General features: G+C 27.2%; 1 protein-coding gene across 1 annotated transcript in view; it reads right to left on the bottom strand.

Moving 5' to 3' along the window:
* Nucleotides 1-13984: 13984 nt before the first annotated feature.
* The window catches only part of Pat1 (Protein interacting with APP tail-1), a 28243-nt gene continuing 18262 nt past the window's right edge, over nucleotides 13985-23965 (bottom strand). Inside the window, exons 12-14 of the mRNA XM_043040280.3 lie at nucleotides 21799-21989; nucleotides 18832-18997; nucleotides 13985-17270 (exon numbers count right to left, since the gene is read on the bottom strand). Coding sequence (XP_042896214.1) covers nucleotides 17032-17270; nucleotides 18832-18997; nucleotides 21799-21989 — 596 coding nt within the window. The 3' untranslated portion in view covers nucleotides 13985-17031. The remainder of the gene's footprint in view (nucleotides 17271-18831; nucleotides 18998-21798; nucleotides 21990-23965) is intronic.

The raw sequence follows: 23965 nt of genomic DNA, 5'->3' as shown, positions 1-23965 counted from the left end.
TGGTCTTTCTCTCCATGTAACGCAAATACTGGTTAACTCCATCAAAATGTCCTCCACGAAGGCAAATTTCTCCCAATACTCGATCCAGGAGTTCCCTTGTCTTCTGGATTGAATTCAAAATTACAAGGCTACGGAGTTGAACATTAGTAGTCGTAAACCCATAAAATTGGGTCGGCTGTTCAACGACGGTTATAAAAAAATAAATTAAAAAAAATAACCATCCATGAGTAATTGAGAGATTTTGCATAGATTTATGGTTCCCAACTGTTACGTTAACGCTGTTGATGCTTCACAGCGCATGCGCGAAAATTTCCCGACTAATCACCGTGTCCCTATGGAGTTGAAAATTACGTTAGCGTAACGATTGACGTAATACAAAGACTTTGCAAAATCTCTTTCATGTGATGTTTTTATTCCACTCTTTCCACTTAATCGACAGCAGCGTATCATCGAACAAGTAGTCTAATATATCAAGTTCCGTGTGGTTTCAAATAATGCACAACTGCACCCAGGACAGGAATACGGCTAGCTCTTTTGGCAATCAATGCATGCTGCGGTATGGGCAAAGATGTGCTTGAGACCAATTGCATTTTGGGCATGCTTAAGTACCCAACAAATACCTTAAAGTACGAGGATGATCACTGAGGAACCTAGTAAGAACCGTCCATTTGCCCCTAATCGATGCCCAAATCTAAACAGCTGGATGGCTAGAAAGTAGAAACAAAGCAACAACAGGGCTATAGAGTGCTCTTTCTTAAAAACACTAAGACGTACGTCTATTAATTTTATTTTATAACAATCGTTGAACAGTCGACCCAATTTAGGATTTATGACTACTAATGTTCAACTCCGTAGCCTTGTAATTTTGAACCCGATTTTACCGAAAGTTTAACTTTCTTCGAATTTTACAGCTATTTGTATCGGAAAAAATCTAAAAATAAATTTCATTGTATTCTTCAGCTGTTTTATTTTATAACCGTCACTTAAGAGCCGATCCAATTTCGAATTTACTACGAGCACTGTTCAATTCCGTAGCCTTGCAATTTTGAACCCAATCCATAAGACAATGGAACTCCTGAATCAAGTATTGAGAAAAATTTGCCTTCGTGGAGGACTTTTTGATGTAACTATCCAGCATTTGCGTTACATGGAGAGGAAAACCACGAAAACTTCCCACGGTTAGCCTGACCGCAAGGGGACTCTAACCCTTGATCCATCTATCACTGAGGATATTTTACGTCAGCACTGTGGTCGGTGCGAGCCGGATACAGAATTCGTATCGACCAATTCGAGCCCGGATCAACTCTTTGGGAGGTGAGTGCTCTATCCCCTGAACTCTACGACTATTAATAGTCATTATGAAAGGTTAGAAAAGAATGAAACTTTATAAACACAAACAAAGAAAATATAATGAATTTTAAAAAAATTAACACTAAACTTTTGGCTGGTATAAGAAATAAAGAGAAAATATTTTAAACATAATCTCAAATCCTAAAATATTAAAAGAGGTAAAAGCTAAATTCTTGAGCTTATATACATTTCAAACTTTTGCTAAGAGAAATAAGTAAAAGCTTTTAGCAAATAAGCATGTTTCTCATATCCTCATTCGTTATGGTTAAATTCTAAAGTAAGAAGAGTAAGACTATTTTTATTTAGACAATTTGTTTTTAGCAGCAATAACTTTTATGCCCTGGACGCTTATTCTTCCATAACTATCATTCGAAGATTGCTTTTCTGTTTAATCCTTCGTTTCTTTGTTTTGTTTCTTAAGTTTCCATTTACTTTCTGTATTTTTAGAACAGCACTTTTTTGTTCTTTATGCTTCTTCAAAATGCTTATTCCAGTATTATTCTTGCTCCAGTATTATTCTTGCCAATTTGATTTCAACAAACAATACACATAATTTTAAAAATGCATTGGCCTACTGTAAAAATTTATTTTGAGTAGGATTCTTTTTTATTGTTTTTATGTCTAATGTAAATGTTATAAAAATGGACAAAAATGTAAACTTAAAAACATCTTTCGAATTTTTCTTTGCTAGGAATCTCCGTTCAACAGCCCTCATTGTATGCTTCTCATTCGTCATTGTTTGTTTGTTTTTTCTTAAAATTCGATTTAAAGAAAATATATGTAGTTTAGTTTATAAAATATATAATTATTATAATTATGTATAAACATATTTTGTTAATGTGTTTGAACGCGTAGCGAAGTGAGCGGAAACCTAGATTTGAAAAACTATCAACTCTATATAATCAAGTTTAGGAATACAACAGAATGTAAGTAAAAGAGGCAATTTTAATTACTAAATTCTAATTACTAAATTTACTAAATTTTAATTACTTTACTAAATTACTAAATTTTAATTACTAAATTTTAATTACTTTTTTATAGTCATCATAGTTGGTATGACAGCCCAATGTGGGCCAAAGCCTTATTCTGAAAATTTCACAATAACGACTTCCGATTTATCTTTGATCTCCGATTCCTTTCACTAATTGCAAGAAAATCAGATTCCACCGAATCAGCCCATCTCAGCCGCGACCTTCACCCCTTTCTTGTACCGGAGGGTCTAAAAAGCAATGTCATTTTTATTGTATTTTCATCACTCATTCGAATCACGTGGGTCATCCAATCCATTCTAATAATTTTAATAGTAAGGTGTATATAACAATAACCTTATGTCATATTACAGCACAAATTAGAAACAGTTGTAATCTCTATTACTCCTTTTATATTTGCAAAAATTTCAATACAAATGTTACATTTACATCGAGCAACGTTTTAACCTCTCACTCTCTTTTTTTTTTTTTTTAATATTATATTATTTTTTATTTTCTTATTTTTCTTATTTATTTATTTATTACTGTTGATGTTAAGTCAAGCTTGAGAGTAATAAAATGAAAGTCACGAGAGAAATTAGTTTTTCTACAACAATGGATCAATAGTTATAATTTAAAGCAATATTGATTACACAAAAAATTTACGAAAAAGCATTTAAAATTAAAAGCAAACTGAAATTTCGACGAAAAACAAACTGAAATTTGACGAAAAACAAACTGAAATTTCAACAAAAACAGAATCGCGTTAAGTTTATAATCTATATATATATTTCTCTTACACGGCGACAAAAAAAGCCTCATTACAACTCCCTGAATGGCAACGCTAGAAAATCGACCAATGATTGCCGCTAAAAATGTCACATGCCAAATCTAGCTCAAGTGGCTCAAATGGAAACTGAAATATTCACCCTATCAGCTGCGGCAATCTCATACTATTAAGCTAGGCAGAAGTCAGTAGTCTTTGTCGATAGATCTCTGTTTTAGTATTTTGTCGAAACCGCTTTTTTTTCACGAATTTATATATTACGAATTTATTTGACGATTTTTGATTTATATCACGAATTTATTTGTTTCATTATTGTTATTAGTTATTCATTGAAAAATGAGTCTCAGTCGTGCTGTTACGCCTTAAGATTTTATACTATAGCACATTTCTAATAGGTTTAACGAATTACATGTCATTTAATTGAATTCAAATTTGTTTTAATGACTTACTAAAAAGATGTAATTTTTTTTTTAAAACTAGTTGTTATATGAATTTTAATGATTGTTTTGAATTCTCAGAATTTTGTGCATTTGCAATGTACCTAAGTTAGTAGTGAGCAAAGCGAGCTTGGTTTGCGAAGCAAACCATATAGGATAGCGTAGCAATTTTGGGAGGTTGGCGAGCGTTAGCGAGTAGGGGGCGCAGCCCACTAGTTATATATGATTCTTTCAAAACGTCAAATTTCAATTCTGATTAACGTTTCTGTGGCTACTTACAAGTTAAACAGTTAATAATTCTTGAACTAATTATCCAGTCCTAATTTTTTAATTCGATTATACTCCGGGTACACTGCAAAAAAATTTTAGTAAATTATAAAAAATAGTTGCCACCATTTTAGTGGCAACTATGCACAATAACTGGTTGAATTAAATTGATAAAATAAATTCCTTTTTAAGTACAGAACTATAGTTATCATGCAAAAAATTATGTAAAATTGACAAAATAACAATTATTTGAAAGAATTATTGCAAATATATTACTAAAAATATGCTTTTTTAACGAAATATTAACAATAAGGCCATAAATAGATTCTAATGCGCGTACTATAATATTAAAAAAGTGAATAAAAAATGCACGTACATGCACTGTAAAAATTTAAGTTTACCGCATCATCAAAAATGGTGGCAACTATTTAACCAACATTTTTTACAGTGTACATTTCTCTACACAGCACCATAATTTCAAATTTTCTCCAAGTAAGTAAATAATTTTTACGTAGAAAAACAAAATTTGATATTCATTTAGCATTCTTCAAATTAAAATTTTAAATTTTAATTTCATGCGAAAAAAATATATAGCCTTTCTCTACTGTGGCAATTTTTTTACGAAAGAAAATATTTTTCTGCTATTGAAGAAAGGATTTGGAAAGGAGAACATTTTCATTTTTCTTCGTTAAAACGAAGAATGAAAAATCACTATCATCTGATTCCTTTCCTATAACCTTTACCCTTTATGTTTAAAAATTAAAACCGCATAGGAAATCAGCGGCCAACTTATATAATTCATATTCCGCTTTACTTTTTTAAAAAAATTCGTGAACTTCTAAGAAATTCGCAGCACACTCTGAAATAATAAAATAAAAAAATCAAAATAAAAAATAATATTTTTAAAAACCACGTTTTTGTAGTGGAGAATAATAATTAAAAAATAAAAATTTGAAAAACGAAAAACATGGGGCACATGAAATACATAACAGTAGGGGAGAGTGGGGTCAATTGTACCATTTTTTACTTAACTATTTTTAACTAACAAAAAATCCAATATATTATTAGTATTAATTGACAGACGAGTAAAGTAGACTATCCTCTACTAGATAAAAAAATAAATACCTAATTTTAAATGTTATTATATTAGTTATTAACAATTTTTGACAGTCGAGCACTTGTTACAATTGTCCCCACTTACGGGGTCAATTGTAACAGTTCATAAATTCAACTAAAACATAGTTAATTATACATAGTATCATAGTTGTGATATATTTCTTTATTGATCAAAATAGTAGTGATATTTTAGGAGTAAAAATAATAATGAGCAGAGACCTAAAGGGTTAAGCTTTTAACTTTAAGGGGTTAAAAATTTTAATTTATGCTGTGAAAGGTGACAAATAAAATAATGCACATGCAATATAATATAAATGATATAGGAAACTATTGGTGGTTCTTAAAGACTTAAGTAATGGTTTGTAAGCATAAGATTATTTATTTTCAGCTGTTACAATCGTCCCTTTACTTATTGTTACAATTGTCCCCAAGACGCCATTTCAGCTTCATTTGTTAAAAACAGTGCTAGTTAATTAGCAAAACTAATCTTTTTTTTATTGAAATGTTAATTAAGGTGTCCACTTACATATTCGGTTACTAATTTTTATTTGTTTAAACAAAATTACTTTGTTACAATATAATATTCTAATACCAAAAAAAGTACTTGCGTGGCGTGAAAATATCTTTTGTGATCTAACTCTTTCAAAAGTACATAAAAATGATTGCCATCAGGGGTGTACATGTAGATTTATTAAATACACCTTGTGCGCCACCTAGGAACCAAATCTAGAACCCGACACTCGAAATTTTTGCTCTGTTACAATCGTACCCTGTTACAATTGACCCCACTCTCCCCTAATGTTATATTAGTGAGTATATGGGTGCTCATGAGAATATGTGTATGTATATCTGTAATTGTAATTGTATCTGAATGTGGATTTGTATGTGGAATATGATTGTGTATATGCATGTGTATGTGGATGTATATGTGTATGTGGCTGTGCATGTGCATGTGTATAAGGAAGAAAATGTGTATATGTATGTGTATATGTACTGTCATGTATTTCATGCACCTCACGTTTTTCGTTTTTCAAATTTTTATTTTTGAATTATTATTCTCCACTACAAAAACGTGGTTTCAAAAAATATTATTTTTTATTTTGATTTTTTTTTTTTTTTTTTGTACTCACTTCCAAAATCTCAATGTTTTCACTCACTGTACGTAAAACTTTTCAACTAACATGTGACACTAATTTGAAATAAAATAAATCGACAACAAAAGACAATCGCGAAAAAATTAATTTTTCTTTAATTTTAATTTTATTTTACTTTGTATGTCTTCTTTCTCTTCATGTTAATGCATTGTCATCTAATTCTGAACTATGTGCCAAATTTGAAGTCTGTAACTAGTCGGGAAGTGAGTTTAAAATAGATTACAAAATTCCACCCGAACAGACATACACGAAGGCAAGTTAATATAAACGTGGTAATAAAAAGACACTTAAAATAAAAAATGCTTTTTGTTGACTAATAAATATGATTATCTACTATTTTCATTCTTCGCAGCTTACTGATAAAATCAACATTCACAGCTACCAATGACAATATTTTTTTTCAGTCCACTTTAATGCTATTTTAACATTACATGAGTTGATAATAACGACGCACTCACAATACCGATCGTTACATCTGCTATTATGAACTATCGTTATAACGGACTTTTACTGTACTGTTACTATAATATGATTTCTTTAACTTATTTTCTCTTAAACATCTAATTGAACTACTAGGCATTTCGCTAAAGTCATCAATAGTTATAAACTTCATCATAAATTAACAAAAAAGGAAATAAATAAATAAAAACATTTCTTTTTAAACATCTAAATTTTTACTTTTCACTATATCGATTGCTTCCAAACTGTTTCTTTATTTCATTTAATTTACGTTTTCCAGACGAAATTTGTTTCTTAACCCAAATAGTTTTATTCTTTTTCTTGGAAATATATCTTTTCTTCATCATACATCGCATAATGGATTATTTTTCCTGCTGGAAGACTGAATTCTAAAATAACTATTGTTTTCTCTTTAAAAGTAGAATTTAAAACTTTTTAGAATTCTTACCATGTCTTAAAAAAATGGAATAATTCTTCACGATTTTGGAATCTTATTTTAAACTTGTTTTTCCCCCTAGGAAGTTTTCGCATATTTCAATAAGTTGACTATAGAACGAGTATTCCATTATTTTTACTATTACATATTCGCCCGAATTCAGGAATTTGTATGGAACAGGAAATAATTATCTTTTCTATTTATTTCACATATAAATGCACCTGAGCATGAAAATTAAACAAATTCTTTAGAAACTGAAACAAAAATAATTTCTAATATATTATATCAAATATACCTAGAAGATTCGCGTTACTTAATAGTTTATTCGTGAGTTGGTTAAATAGGTAACTTATAGATTATTAAAAAGAAATATTTAAATTATTAAAAGCAAAACTATTAATTAAACATATATTACCAGAAAATAATATTCTGATTATCAAAATCAAAAAAATATGTTATTCTCTGAACTAAAAAGTTTAAAAAGTATTAATGGTAAGATGTCTACATTATTACAAATTTTGTTAAATTTAAAAAGAAAACTACAATACTTAAATTAATTTAAATTCGTTTAATTACATATTCTCAAATTGGAGCCAATCGAGCAGCCGATTTCGCGCCAATGTTCTTATTTTCGAACAATATTCTATTTTTTTAAAAAGGTAAAGAGTGGTAACTTTTTCATTCTCAGCTTTTATTTTTCAAATTTTCTTACAACTAATGACTAATTCATTCGTCTACTATCTACATACATCTTAGAAAATATATGTACAAGTTGAAAATCTCTCGAATACTCAATTTATGTGTCAAATATATAACTAGTATTAACATAAAATTGTTTATTACATTACATTTGGTCCTGTTAATAGTGTTAAAAAGAAGTCATTTTCGTTCCACTCATAAAAATATAGATTTCATATAGATAAATCCACTCATAAAAATCATCGTTGATAAAAGTTATTTATTTATTATTTTCTAAGATGAGCTTAAGAAACACATCGTTAAACTTTGATATCTATGACTCTTGCATTAAGTCACAGAAATACACTTCGAAATCTCTTAATCTTATAGTAATATTTTAGCATCGTATGCTCAAAATTTGATTTCTCGAAAATTATTTAAACCAGTATAAACATTCTAGACAATACAAATATCAATTGAAGTAATAATATTTTTTTTTCTTTTTGCTAATTTAAAAAGATTAAGCACAGAATTACTCTAAACAAGTAACATTCAATAGTAAAATAAACATAAATTTGATTTTCATTAAATAATAATCAAACATAAATTAATGTTCATTACTTACATTTGATGCGTCGTAATTTGGAATTCCATCTGCTTAAAAATTGCTCTGTTATTTTGTCTTTTCTAATTTGTACATAAAAATCTTTTCTTCTTTCTTTCAACTTTCATAAGTTTTTTAGGTGAATATTCAATAAGATGAAAAGTAATTTGAAAATTTAGCAACTTCAATTCTTTAACAATTTGATTGCAATTAGATTGGGCAGCACTTTCAGAACAAAACTAATGATTTCTTTCTAGGTGAATTTAGTACGATGTTAAAATTAAATTGAAAGAAGTAATGCGTTGCATATTATTTTCACAGTATCACAATATTAAATTCCATCAAATAAAAGAAACCAGCATGATAAAGCAACTGTAAAAAAGTTCTAAACTGAAATCAATAAAAAAAAATCAAATGGAATATTCCAAACGATTTTTAAACTGCTAGTATTTGATCTTTCTTTTCCAAAGATGTTGCCAATATTAAAACTAGAAAAAAAGTAAATTTAAAAAAATAGTTTATATATATATATATATATATATATATATATATATATATATATATATATATATATATATATATATATATATATATATATATATATATAATTCGCGATCTCAACGCTTGAATAAGCCCTCTAGCGGGGAGGATATTTTCATGCTTTTATTTATTAAGTTTTCATTTAGTTCTATCAGAATCATTAGTTTTTTTTTTTTTTTTTTTTTTTTTCAGCAGCAAATAAGAAGCAAAATTTCCCTAAGGAAAACACAGAACTTGAAAAACCATCCAGAACATTGGTAAATCATTCGTAAATAGAACGCGCCCGACATTTGAAGAACAATTTGTCAATAATTTTTTCCTTTGAATTGGGTATAATATAGCCTACGTCACAGGTTGTGTTGTTCCTACTAAATTTAACCCATGAACGGCATTTTCTGCGAGCCTAACTTCAAGCCACAAATAAACAAACGAAGTGTTCGATCGTTTAAATAGCTGCTCGCCAGATTTTATTGCATTATAAAGAAAAGCTATTGAAACTAAATACAACTAAATAAACAACAACAACTAAAACAAATAACAACAACTACTAATAACAATAACTAAATAAACAACAGCTAAATTCCATTCGTTTAGCATTGCGTCATATGTTGTTCCTACTAAATCGAAGTAGTTGTGTTTTTTTCATATTATACCCAATTATCAACAAACTTGCAACCGATAACTTCTGAATTCGTAATCGCATACTGTTAAAGATGGGTGTATTTCTTTTATCTTCATCTCGTTATAAATTAACGGGAAGTTATTTAACTCTACATTGCTTATTTCATTGTAATAAATAAATGTGATTCCAGTGCGTGCAGAACTGTAATAGTTATAGAATATTCTTCTTCTTTATATAATAGCATATATTTCTGTGAAAACAACAGTAAAGTAATTGGGTATAATATAGCCTACGTCACAGGTTGTGTTGTTCCTACTAAATTTAACCCATGAACGGCATTTTCTGCGAGCCTAACTTCAAGCCACAAATAAACAAACGAAGTGTTCGATCGTTTAAATAGCTGCTCGCCAGATTTTATTGCATTATAAAGAAAAGTTATTGAAACTAAATACAACTAAATGAACAACAACAACTAAAACAAAAAACAACAACTACTAATAACAATAACTAAATAAAAAACAACTAAATTCCATTCGTTTAGCATTGCGTCATATGTTGTTCCTACTAAATCGAAGTAGTTGTATTTTTTTCATATTATACCCAATTACTTGAAAAAGTAGTGTTGATGATTAATAAATTTTTATCGTTTTCTTGGCAAGTATTTTTTTAATTTTGAATGCTCAATTTCAGCTAGAATTCAGCTGTTCTGTTAAGTTACATAAGCTCATTGCTTTTAAGTTATTGAAATTCATATCGAGATCTTACAATTATAAAATTTTATTGCGTGGTATGTCATCTTAAAGTAATGAAGGGATAATCTATGTTTATATTATTGAGAATAAAATTTTCAAATGAAGACCATTTCAACTTGGAATTCTCCAGATTTATAAAGCAGGTAAGTGTTATGATTTCTAAAATAAAAAATGTGCTTGTAAATAATTTTTGTTCCAATTTTATGATACAGGGATGATTTTCTACATGTGATTCGCGATCGCAACGCTCGAGTACGCCCTCTATCGGGAGCCTGTAAATATCAGACATTAATTTATCACGTTTTCATTTAGTTCCATCCAAATCATCGGCCATGACGGACACCATTTTCTTAGCAGCAAATAAAAATCAAAATTTCCCTAAGGAACAGTTGAAGAACTTGAAAAAACTAACCAGAACATGCCAAACATTGAAGCAGAACACGCCAAGCATTTGAAGAACAATTTCTCAATAATTTTAACCTTTCTATTACCAACAACAAAACTTACAATTTCATGATCACTTGCTGTTACAGATGTGTATATTACGGTAAAATAATTTTTTCTGTCTTCAATTCATTACAAATTAAAATGAAGTCAACATTGCTTTCGTCATTCCAATAAAGAACTGCAATAGTTATAGAATTCTTCTTTGTTATAGAACAGTATATATTTCTGTATCTATATAATTCGGAAAACAACAATAAAGAATCAACCAAATTACTTGAAATAGTGTCATTTGTGCTGATGATTAATAAATTTTTTTATCGTTTTCTTGGTAAGTATTTCTTAGTTTTGAAAGAATAGATAATTTCAACTAGAATTCAGCTGTTCTGTTTTTAAGCTACATATTCAAATTCATATCGAGATCTTACAATTATAAAATTTTGATGTGTGGTATGTTATCTAAAAGTAATAAAGGGATAATCTATGCACATATTATTTGAAAATAAAACTTTCAAACGAAGAACATTTCATTTGGAGCTCTACGGATTTATAAAGAAGGTAAGTGTTATGATTTTTATAATAAAAAAATTAGCTTGTAAAACTTTTTTTTCTTATTTGATGATAGTTCTCTACAGAATGGTTTCTTACGTCTGATTAAGAAGTATAAGAAAAGAAACTATATGAAAGTTTTTATTTCAATGTAAAGAATTCTTAAAATCGTTTTTTATCCTAAGAATTCTTTATTTTCCGTTTTATAGTTTATAATATTTTGATAAAAATTGTTGTCAAAATACTTTTTTTGAAAACATAAATGGTATAACATTATGTGTTTATGTATACTTCTTGCATATTCTAATGTTTCAAGTAATATGATTCAGAAAAGTATGAATAAAAATTCGGTACTTATGTATTGACGCCACAACAGCTACAGATTTGGCTGTTTTTAAGTGCCGCCAATCTACAACTAAAATTTTTGTGACAAATCACAAAACGAAACACTTTATTTAAAATCAAAGTAGTTTATCGGATTTCGGTGGACAATGGGCAAAATATTTCGCTCTAGAAAAAATAGAATTGCATCTTGTTCTATTTTTGGCAAATCCCAAAGACGCATTCTCGTAGCATTAAAAAATGGTAACGAAAATTGAAGAACAAATCGTTTTGGAATTCTTCTGATTTATAAAGCAGGTAAGTGTTAATTTTTATAAAATAAAAAATTTTACTTTTAAGTAGTTTTTTTCTTGATGATAGTTTTCTATGGAATGGTTTTCTACTTCCGATTATGAATCAAAAAAGAAAAAATATGAAAGTCGTTTATTTTAATATAATGAATTTTTAGAATTGTTTTTTTTTTTGGTTTTGTATCGTAAGCATTCTTTACTTTACGTTTTTCAGTTTCTAAATAATGATTTTTATTGAAACTTAAAATTTTTCGATAAAATTACTTGTCAAAAAACTTTATTTACAAAATTAAATTACATAAAATTATGAAGCTTATGTATACTTTTTGCTTATTTTAATGTTTGAAGTAATATGATTCTTAAAACTATGGAATGTAAAGTTTAAATAAGCCTTTCAGGTTATATCATTAAATTCAGTAAAACTATTTCTCAGGCATTAGGTTTTAACTGTAATAAGAAGATACATATTTTTTTCTGTTTATTTACAAATATTTTTCAGATGTGTTTTGGATGTTCCTTCTTTAAAAAAAAAGGAGATACCATCTTGTTTTCGATTGTATAAGTTAGGATATCAAACATTTTTCCTTTTTAAATTTAATAAGCCACATTAAAGAAGGAACGTTACAATGCTACACGCTACATTAAAGACGTCTCCAGAGTAACTGAATGACGGTTCATATAGAAATCGCAGGTATGCGTCTCATACAACAACGCCCCCTATAGTTCGTTGCGATCGCGAATTAAGAACTTTGAGACTTAAAAAAAAAACAATATGAAAATTTTTCATTATTTCAATATAAGGAATTTTTGGAAGTTTTTTTATTTTTTTTTTATTGGAAGCATTCTTTATTTTACGTTTTTTAGTTAATAAATAATGATTTTTTATTGAAACTTTAAATTTTGTAATAGAAATTATTGTAAAAAAACTTTTTTGCAAAATATGATTCAGAAAAGTATGGAATATAAAATTTAAATAGACCATTCATATTAGATCATAAAATTTAATAGAGCGATTTCGCAGGCATTAGGTTTTCTAATAAGAAAATAAGATACATATTTTCGTTCTGTTTATTTATAAATATTTATCCGATGTGTTTTGGATGTTCCTTCTTTAAAAAAAAAAAAATGCTATTTTGTGTTGGCTTGCATAAAAAATAAGATCAAACATTTTTAATATTTAATAAGACACAATTAGGAAGGGACGGTACCATGCTACACTGAAGTACTGATGATTTTGTTGTTTTGCTAGCAGTCATTCGTCTCAAATAACAACGCCCCCTATAGGTCGCTGCGTTCACGAATAGCAATTTGAAAATTTTTAATCCTCAGTTAGAATTTTTTCGAATTGTTCTTTGCAATACAATTTAAGGAATAGCGTTGAGCGCTTTAATATTTAAAAAAAAAATTCTGAAAGCTAAAGTGTTTTTTTCTTTGTTTCATTTTTAGTATTTTATTTATTTATTTAATTGCAAGGAGAGAGCTACATAAATATCTTCATTAGTGTTTTTTCTCTAATCACTCATGTTTTTTTTTTTAATGAATAACAAATTAACCAAAATTGGTAACAATTGGATACCTGCAAGAGAATGGGTATTTCGATCCAGATTGGTAGTTGAAACATATGGCATTTGTTTACGTTTTCAACTGTTCTTTCCAGTCTATTTCAAGTAAGCCAAGCACATCAAGTATCAATTCTCTTAAGTGACAAAGATTTCAATTCCTTCACTATATATTTTTCTATTGTTATTGGCATACATGACAGACCTGAACAATTTTCTATTGTTCAGATGTCTTCTATTGTTTATGATACTATTGACAAGTGATGCTCAGAATCTGAGTGGCTGCATACATACACAGATGGCTCCTTTAATTAAATATGGAATTTTTTTCCAACCTTATCTTCTTTTACGACCTTGCGGGAAAATACCGAACAGCTTTATAGGAGAAGTAGAGATTATTCGAATTGCTCTTAAACATTTATTGATTTATGAAGACAAAACTTATCAAGTAATGGTATTTTCTAATATCTAAACTGCAATCCAGGTGATTAGTTCAACCAAGCCGACATCATTAAAAGAATCTCCACACAAATTTCACATTTCTTAAATTGGTCTCAATTTTAAAAAATAAATAAACCAACATTGACAAAAAAAAAATAAGCCAGAGCACTAGAGTATAGAAACAGAAAATGAATTTAAAACAAATACTTTATTGGAACACTTTATGCACTATAATATACAAATGTATACAAACATATAATTCAAACCAGCCATTTTTAAATGAAAATTTGAATAAATTTACACCCATAATCTGAATGAAAAAGTATTTCTGACAATAATTTGCTACTATGCCTTTACATATGCAAACATTAAAAAAATATTAAGATTTAAAAAAATTTAATCTAAAAATTTACAGCCTTATGACAACAAACAAGCGTTTTTACAAACTTAAATTCACAATTTTAAAATGCTTTCAAATATTAAAATAACTAACAATTAATGAAAGAAAAAAGTTATTCACAAAAACTGGTAATGGTGAGTAAAATAATTGTAAAATACATTTTAATATTCATTAATTCTCATTTTAAGCAATGAAGAAAAATAAAAACAAAAATTCTTTTTCAGACCCATAGCGTATAAAAATATTTATAAGCAATTGCCACAATCCACATTTATTCTAAAAGAAGCTATTGATAGAGAAACAAACAAAAAAAGTTTACAAGGTATATGTATATATAAATACAGTGGAATATGCATTTAACGAGGAGATTGAGAAATGGAAGAATGGTTATTTAATCGGAATTCAAGGTTAGCACATTAAATTCAAACATAAAAAAAGTCAACTTGTAATAAATGTTTTACATAATTTTTTTGTAATGCCTCAGAATTTTGTTTAATTTAGGTTAATTAATGCATTAAATGCATTAATGCATAAGATATTTCATAATCTATATTTTATACAGCTTTAAAAAACAGCTCAAGATTTTGTAAAGACTCAACAGCATGCAGATGTTTCAAATAAAGTTTTTCTTCACAGTCGCCACATTTACTTACCTAATATGGGAGCTTTGTAGGTGTGATTTTCAGCATGTATACTTAAATATAATATATGAAATAAAATTTCACACAGCACTATGGTAAACAGGAAAAAAAATTGGTGCAATAAAATGAGCTAAACTATATACAAGTCGTTTAATTCAATCTTTAATCATAAATTGAAAATTTGCACAAATAAATAAAATGTTTTTGATTAATCTGCTGTATGAAAATCAATCATTTTTTTAATACTACTAGCCAGGGGTAATTGTGAGCCCAATAAAAAAAATCCTGAAAATTTCTTGCGTAAAATCATTAATGATGCATTTCAAAAAATTAATGTCCTTACAAATTTAAATCATTGATATTTTCACAAAGTGAAATTCTACATAAATTATATACAACATAATTTAAATTAACAATTATGTTTTTAGTTTACTTCTATCTCTAATCACATTTATTATTCTACCAGAAAAAATATTTACAAATGAAAGAGATGCCAAGTATAAATTCTAGTTCTAATATTTTTAAATAAAACATACAAGAATTTGCATTCATAAATGTGATCATTGATTTCTGCAAACTTCTGGACTTTGGATTTCTTGATCGCGGTTATCGAAAAATCTGGAAATCTGGATTTTTTCCGGAGCACAATCATCTCTGACTAACATACATTTTTCAATGAAACTAAAATGCATATTACTTTATAGAAAATTCAAGTTCTTAAAATGAAAAATTAAACTATTTACGCAATTAAAACTTTACATAACAATGTTCATAATTTTAAGAGCTACTTCAGAGACACCATAAAAAAAGTAAAAAGTTTACATAAAGATGTTGACAAAATCCTCCTTCACGTGACTTGAACTTTTAAAATAAAATGCTTTCTGAATTCATAAAAAATCTCTTTAATTATCAGATTAATTACTTACCACAACTGAAACTTGACATTACTCGACCTTAAGGAACAAATTGATTTTTACAACCTATATATACTTTTGAAAAATATAACAGTGAAAAATATAGCTGTGAAAATAAAATGTTTAAGAAAAATACTACAAAACATTAAATGAATAATCCCAAGAAACTGAAGCAGTGAGATATTATCTGATTAAAAACTTCATTCGCTTCAAAAACATATTATAAACATATCAAAAACATATAAGAAATAAAAGTCAACAAGTTTCAAACTTGTAAATGGGCACTGGTGTTTGATCTCTCAAAACTTGCTGGCTGCAACTTCCTATTAATATAATTTTGAAGCGAATGAAGTTTTTAATCAAGTACTTTAAGAAGCTTAAACAAAAATTATTATTTCATAAGAAAATCATTATTGATGTTCATTAAAAATTATAACTTAATAATAAAATTACTAGTGATAAAATGGATAAAAAGTCTTACATGATAATTATATGTCTATTAAATTCACACCATTCATTTGTCGATTAAATAATAAACTATGTAACCTCAGTAATGAAAAAATATTAAAAATACAGGAGTCATAACATTTATACCAAAAAATGCACAAAGGTTAAAAAAAAAAAGTAAAAAGATAAAACATAAATATTGAACAAAGCACTAAACTAATAATTGAGTGGGTCTGCAAGGAAAATTAAATTTTAATCAAAACATTTCTACAAAAATTTGTTTGTAAAATGGTTAATTTATTTCAAATATTTATAAAAAATTAATGTTATAGCAAGATTAATATTTTTTAAAAATTACAAGTATTTTACTAGAATTTATATTTTTACATAGACAAGCAAAAATTGTTTCAAATTTGGTCATCAGGTGTTTCATAAAATCTCTAAACAATTTTCATTGCAACTACACTATATTTCTGGCTAAAAATATATTATATATCCCATATTTCTTCAAAATTCAAAATGTATTTGAGGTTTTTACAAGAATTTTCCAAATTTCTCAATTTTTACTTTTATTATCTTACTTTCATTTTTTCTTTAATTTGAATAGAATATTGGTTAAGAATGACAGGTTTGATTGCAGCAATTTTTTAAACTTCAGACAACACCGACAAGCTTTACATGCATATTTACACAACAGATTATAATAGTTTTATAACATTCGTCAATTCTTCACTTTAAAACAAAACAATATATCTCAACATGTGATTTAATAAATCTATTAACATCATCTAACAATTCTTTAAACTACAGGATGAAGTCTACATCATCTAATAGTTATGTTGGAGAAATAAAAAGCGAATATATTTTTTCAGGCGATACAATGGAAACTTTAAAATCTAAAGGACTTATTTTACTTTCTTTCTCAATTAATTGATCTCTTAGAGTTTTCCAATCATGCAGATTCGAATACATTCTTGAAAGACTGTCTCCATCACCTAAATGAGCATATATTCTCAAAAGACCCCGATATTCAAATTCCAGTCCACTGTATGATTTCCCGAAGTGAGTGATACCTAAAATATAAATCAACAATAAACATTCAAGAATTTCGTCCTACATAAGGAAATAAGTTTTCTGAAAGCATTTTTCAATATCACCATCCACGAAAAAAAATAATAATGTTTGACATAGTGAATTAATGAGTTTTACATTTGTATTAAATTAAAAAGTTAGCTATTACAATGATTGTTAAGAGAATAAAAAATTTATGTTTGCTTTTTATAACATGTCATAAAAATAATTAATTGATTTAATTTAATTAAAAGTGGATTAAAAAATAAAATTAAGAAGTTTTAAAAGCTAGGAAAAATGTAATACCTATTATCACAATATGCATAACCGTCAACTCTTCAATACATAATTGCCAACTTTTCCCAAAAGATTTGATTTTTCCTTTAAGGTGGGGCAAAATTTAGATTTTAATAATTTATTTATGATTTAAAAAATTTATTTTAAATTAATTTGATTAACATTATATATAAATATTTTTAAAAACATATGAAGAAGGCCGGATAGACATTTAATTTGAATTTTAGGTGCTAACGAATTTCAAAACATTTCTTCTTACTTACATATCTTTATGTAATTGTTATTTTCCTATCATATTGTCCTCAAAAGTGCATATGTTGGCAACTGTGCATATAATAAGATAAGCACTAAATGTAGAAAAGCAAAGGATCACAACGCAGAAAGAGTTATAGTATAAAGGATTTTGAAGATTAAAGAGAAAAAAATTTCCTTCCAGATCCTGCTAGATTTCCTTTCTTTCTCAATTATCTGTCATTTTGAAGAAGGGTTAAAAATTAACAGTAATCCCTAGATCTAAGACCACTTCAATTTGACTCAGACCATCATCAAAAAATTATCAGCGGTACATCCAAACCAGCAATTGATGTAAAAGATATGTTGTTTTGGCTGTTTTGATTTTCGGTTTCGTGGTTTGTTATTGTCTCAAAACAGTATATTTCATTATTATCATTATTATTTATGTATATATCTGTATTATAATTTTTCATATAAATACCTTTCATTAAATTATTTGAAGAAAAAAAAGCTAGTAGCAATGAAAATGTATATGGACTAGTAATATCTTTTAATTGATTAAATTTTCTTAGTTTCACCCCAGTCAAGTTTATGCATATTCTAGTTTACGTATTTTAAAATAATGTCAGCTACCTTCAATATTTTCTTTAAAAAAGTCAAACGTACATAAAAATATATATATTTCAATAATTGCAAAAAAATCTTTCTTACAATAACAAACAAAATTTCAAGTTTAAGCAATACAAGTTAAATGCCTAATTAGGAGAATTTATTGTGCAAAGTTTAAGCCAAAATTAGGACTAGATTTAATTCCTAAAAGTATGTATTGTCAAAAAGTAACAAAAATAAGCATCTATTAAATATAAGAAGAAAAAGAGCACTTCTTTGAACACGTATTAACTTTTTTTACTCTGGTACACATGGATCTTTATTTCAAAAATTTTTTAGCTTTCAAAACAATTTGCTTCTTTAAAATGTTTACAAGACAGAGTAAAAAAAATAGAAATAATTCTTAATTATTACACAACCTACCTATATCTATGGCTTGCAAATGCAATGTTTCAGCTTCCTTATAAAGTAGCATATCATAATTATACAAAGATGCTAAATGGCCCACAGAAATGGCAACTTCATAATCATTACCTCCTAGCAGAGTGGATTTAATAGTAATAGCCTTCAAAAGCATTTCTTCAGCAGCCTTAAAATAAAATCAAGATTTATAAAAACTTTTTAAATTTACAAAATAAATAGATAAATTCCCAAGAAATAAAATCCAATACTCCTGAACTAAACTCAGTGGCTCAATAGCCCATAGAGGGCCAAGGCCTACTGTTCCCATCTCAATTTTCTTGACTTTTGGGCTCCGGGGTGCTAGAGCAGATGTTCCGGTTGGGTGGTCAGTCCAACGCGGAATCCCCATTGCTGGGTTATGCATGCTTGGTACTCATTTTATCAACCCACTGAAGGGTTGAAAGGCTGAGTTAACTTTGCCTAGCCCGAGGGCCGAACCAAGGACCTGTGGCAAGACAGTGCAAAGCGCTACCACTCAGCCAACGACCGTCAAACCAATACTATTAGTTCTAAATAATAAAAACATAATATATGTGAAACTTTAATTCATGCTATTAACAGAATACCACTTACTTCTACCTTACAATATGTAAGGCACGTAGCATGATAACATGAATATAAAAAAATTTACGATACTTTTAGAATATAAAATACTTGATAAATTTAGATTCATATTTATATCATGAATTCAACAAAGAAAAGTAACTTTGAGCTTTGTAATGTTCTAAGATTATTTATAACTAAATATAATGTAACTAAGAATATTTTCTAAGAATATTTAATATATTATATATAATGTAACTAAGAATATTTTCTTCTAATGAAAAATTATGTGAAAACACTACAAACATATTTCCAAAAAGAAAGATGTCAAGAGTGTTATGTAAGGATGGACATCAAGATACCTTTTTAAAATCATCATAAAAATTGAAGACAAAAAAAAAGAAACATATGTATTAAGGGTGGCAAATGAATATTTAAAAACAGAAAATTTCTAGAACAAAAATAACCAAATAGTTTCAGAGTTATAAAACTTCAAAAAAGTCATATTTATAAATTTTCCAAAGCGCTATTCAACTGATTCCATTCAAATTTTATGCTTTGACATTTGAAATTACACATTTCAAAATAGTATACCTTACAATTCTAAGTTCCTTGACTGTTATTAAATGAAATAATAAAAAATTAAGAAATAATAAATAAAATGTATTTTTTTATGTATCTTGTGACAATAGAATTTAAAAATGGAGTGAAAAAATGTTGTGATTGACTTAAAAAGTTATATGCTTGTTATTTGCATGTTCTAAACAAGGTTCTTTCTTGAAAATTCCATTTTTTTTTTTTTTTTAAAGATTTTTGTGAATTTTTTGTTTGTAAGTGTATACCCCAATTGCAAGAATTAGTTACAATTTGCAAGAATTAGTAATAAAAATACTCATATGATAAAAATGAATTTAATTGTGCACAACTATTTTTTAATGAATTAAAAGAGATCTAACTCAACATTATGAACCGAAAAAATCGTTTAAGAACTCTACAGTATTTACAAAACAAAGATCAATTTTCCTGACTTTCCCTAAAAATATCAACTTCCCTTGGCTTTTTCAAGCATTCTCGGTTTTCCAGACTGCCATATTCCCTGTAAACAAAAAGTTAAGTTCAAAATGCTAAGGATTAAAAACAGAAGGTATGCATGAACGATAATATTCAAGAACAATCAACTTTGTCATCATCACGACACTTTTCTATGAATTTCTTCTAGCCTGATGGGGCCCTTGCACCCTCTTAGAGTTTTTCTCCTTCATTTCGATATAATTTTTGAATTAAAATTGGATAACATGAATTTATATTTGTGTTATAAAATCTTTACACATTTTGCATTTGTGTTGAAACAAAAAAATTTGTAACCAATTATGAATCTTATATCTTAGATATTAATTCCATTATTCATACAAATTGATTTTGCTATATTTTTATTACTTTTGTTTCTTTCCCTCTGTCAAAGAAAAATATCTAAATAAATAATACTATTTTATGTGTATTCTTCCATTAGTTGAAAAGGATCAACAATTCCATATAAATATGTATTTTGTTCAACATTGAAATAAATTTAAAAACATATGTTTAAATATTTAAAATATGAAATTAAAATATTTAAAAATTAATATATTTAAAATAAATCCCAATTTATTTAACAAAATATACTTTTTTTCATCATTAATACACTACATTTTTAAAGATTGAATTGACTTCTAAACATTTTGTAAGACTAAAATGAAATAACCAAATTATTACAGCAAATTTAATAAACTCAATTAAAAATAATTAAAAAAACACCATAAATTCACCAATGTAACCAGTAACTAAGCTTTTCGTTGTTCATTGGTGCTAAAACCATTTAGGTGAGTATTGCAGTTTTGCCGTAAATTGAATAAAAAAAACCATGTTTTTTTATATAATTTTTTCCAGTGCTTCTGTTTTCAAATTTGCCATAATATAATTGTTGACAATAAAATCTTTAAAATAAAACCTTTTTATGTGGTAATGTAAAAAAAATATGCATATTAGTTTAACAAAAAAGTCTTAAAGAATAATTTAATAAGTTTTGAATTGGTTATTTGTAATTTCTCCTGCAAGTATAATTATTCTTGTTCTGAAATAAATAAGCTCTTGTCTACAAAAAAAACTATCTTACACACAGAATTTTTTTAAGACAAATAGGTAGTCATGAATCAAACCTCAACTACATAACAGAAAGCAACATAAAAAAAATCTGCCGATTCTAAAATAGGAAATTGTACAGATAAAATTAATATCAGATAACAGCAGTAACAGAGATTAAAAAAAATTTTACATTATAAGCCAAAAAAACAGTTACATTTAAGACGAAAAATAATAACTATGAAGAAATATTAAACTTGTACGTACCCCATATTTTTTCATGGACTGATATAATCTGCCAAGGTTACCGTAGTGTTTTGCAGCGAGAACATTCATTTCACCCAAGTAGTTTTTGGTAACACGAAGAGCAGATAAGTGGAGTTCTTCAGCTCTCTGAAACAATCTGTGCTGTGTTTCATAATCATGACTATCATTAGCAATTTCTTCAAAAATTAAAGCTGTGAAATCAAAAAAAATTAAGTCATTTTATATTGAGTTAATATTTTTTAAATAAAAAAAAATCATAAATAATTAATAAGATATTTATAATTGCATATATTATTTTATTACATATTTATATTTTAATTATATATTTATACCTTTAAATTAAATAATTGAATGGATATCAAACATAAGAGTCATACACATTTCCATAAAAATTTATTATGTAACATATAAGTATATCTATGCAGCAGAAAGAACTAAATTGATCCCCTGTCTCTGCAGTGAAGATTCAGTTAATTCAATTAATTCTGTTAAATATTATCATATAAGTTGACTCAAAGAACTATAATATTTAACAATTTTATATCTTAAGTATTAAATTCAAAATATTTAAACTATTTTTAAATGTGACAAATGATACTTTCTACACATAACTAGTTTCATACACAAACAAAAACAGTAAAGAAAATATCACAAAATATTTTACAAATGTATTTAATATGCACGAACAACACAAACTCAAAATGAAGGAAGGCCACCCAATGTCTGTTCTCAACATATTTTTATAATTTCGATTAGCATTTCTTTAAAAGATAATTTTTATATCTGTTTTTATTAAAGAATTTCACATTTCTAAACTTGCTAGTAGAAGTTGAGGAAACATATTCCAGAGTTATTTAAAAAAATATCTGTATATCTATTAAAATTTTATTACATTAGAAAAAATGTCATTTTATTTCTGGTGATAAAATTTTTTAAAAACTTCACTAATTGAGTGGAAAATATTTCACTACCCTAGCAGCAAAATAACTTGGCCTTTTTTCGACTAATATTCTTAATCTCGGCCCAATAAGGGATCAAAAGGCCGTCATTTTTCCGATTGGTCCTATATAGAATTGTCCCATTCACCCGATATTTTACAGCTACTTTACAACTAATATCAGCCCTAAATAGAATTGTCAGATTCATCCAATATTTTATATTTATTATTAAGCCAGTATAGGCCCAATATTGGCCAATATATGTTCTATATAGGACATCCTTGGACCAATATTAAAAAATCTAGGCATTGCAATATGGGTCCCTTAGTGCATCTTCTTAGCAGACCCATATTGATCCAATATTTAGCCTAACTGGGGCGAAGGTAAAATTGTTAGGGTACTTACTATTGTTAACTTTTGAACCATCTATTACATTTCTATTATTAACTACTGTTACTAATAGTTATTCCATTGACTTTGAGAACCTGTGAAACCCAAATGATTAACATGCTGATTTTAATCACTGAGTTTATCCACTCGTTTTGAATTGAGACCCTATGTGATACTCATTGATACCCTATGTATAAGACAAGAAAAACATTTTTATAATTTTGAAGAAGTTTCCTGGATTATGGTTGGTAAAAAAATAAAGAAAAGAAAACAAAAAAAACTGATTGTTTTTGAAATGTAAAAGGAAAAAAAAAATTTGAAATTTCTGACATTCAAAACTAATTTATTTATTTTAAAACCACTAATTCACCAAGCTATGTAATTTGATTAGTTTATTTAAGGGTGGGGAGGGGATGCGGATGACAACACAATTTGATTGTTTAAATATAATTTGCATAAATATTTTATATTTGATTGGTTAAAGACAAATTTAACCTGAAGATTAAAAAAAAAAAAAGTTTATTTTGTATTTTCAATGCTTATTAAGCCATACATAGTACATTGATAATGTATACAAATTTATTACTAAAAAATGGTTGTTTATTGTTATTCAAACCCCTAAAAAGTTAAATGTAATGGAGTAAAAAATTTTATATTTTTTAAATAGTAAAATTCAAGAAAATTATTCAAGTTAATTATTTTATGAAAAATCACCTCTCAAAGAGGTATTATAGTCAAAAAACCTCAATTTTAATGTTCCTCAAATTTTAAAGAGTTCATACGCCATTAGCTAGTACAAAATTAAATTTGTGCCATTAAAATAAAATTCTTTAAAAAAA

Source organism: Parasteatoda tepidariorum, chromosome 7 (genome assembly GCF_982258835.1).
Source record: "Parasteatoda tepidariorum strain Cologne lab strain chromosome 7, Ptep-v5.0, whole genome shotgun sequence".
In the NCBI taxonomy this organism is placed as follows: Eukaryota; Metazoa; Arthropoda; class Arachnida; order Araneae; family Theridiidae; genus Parasteatoda; species Parasteatoda tepidariorum.
This window is presented reverse-complemented; position numbering and strand designations above follow the sequence as displayed.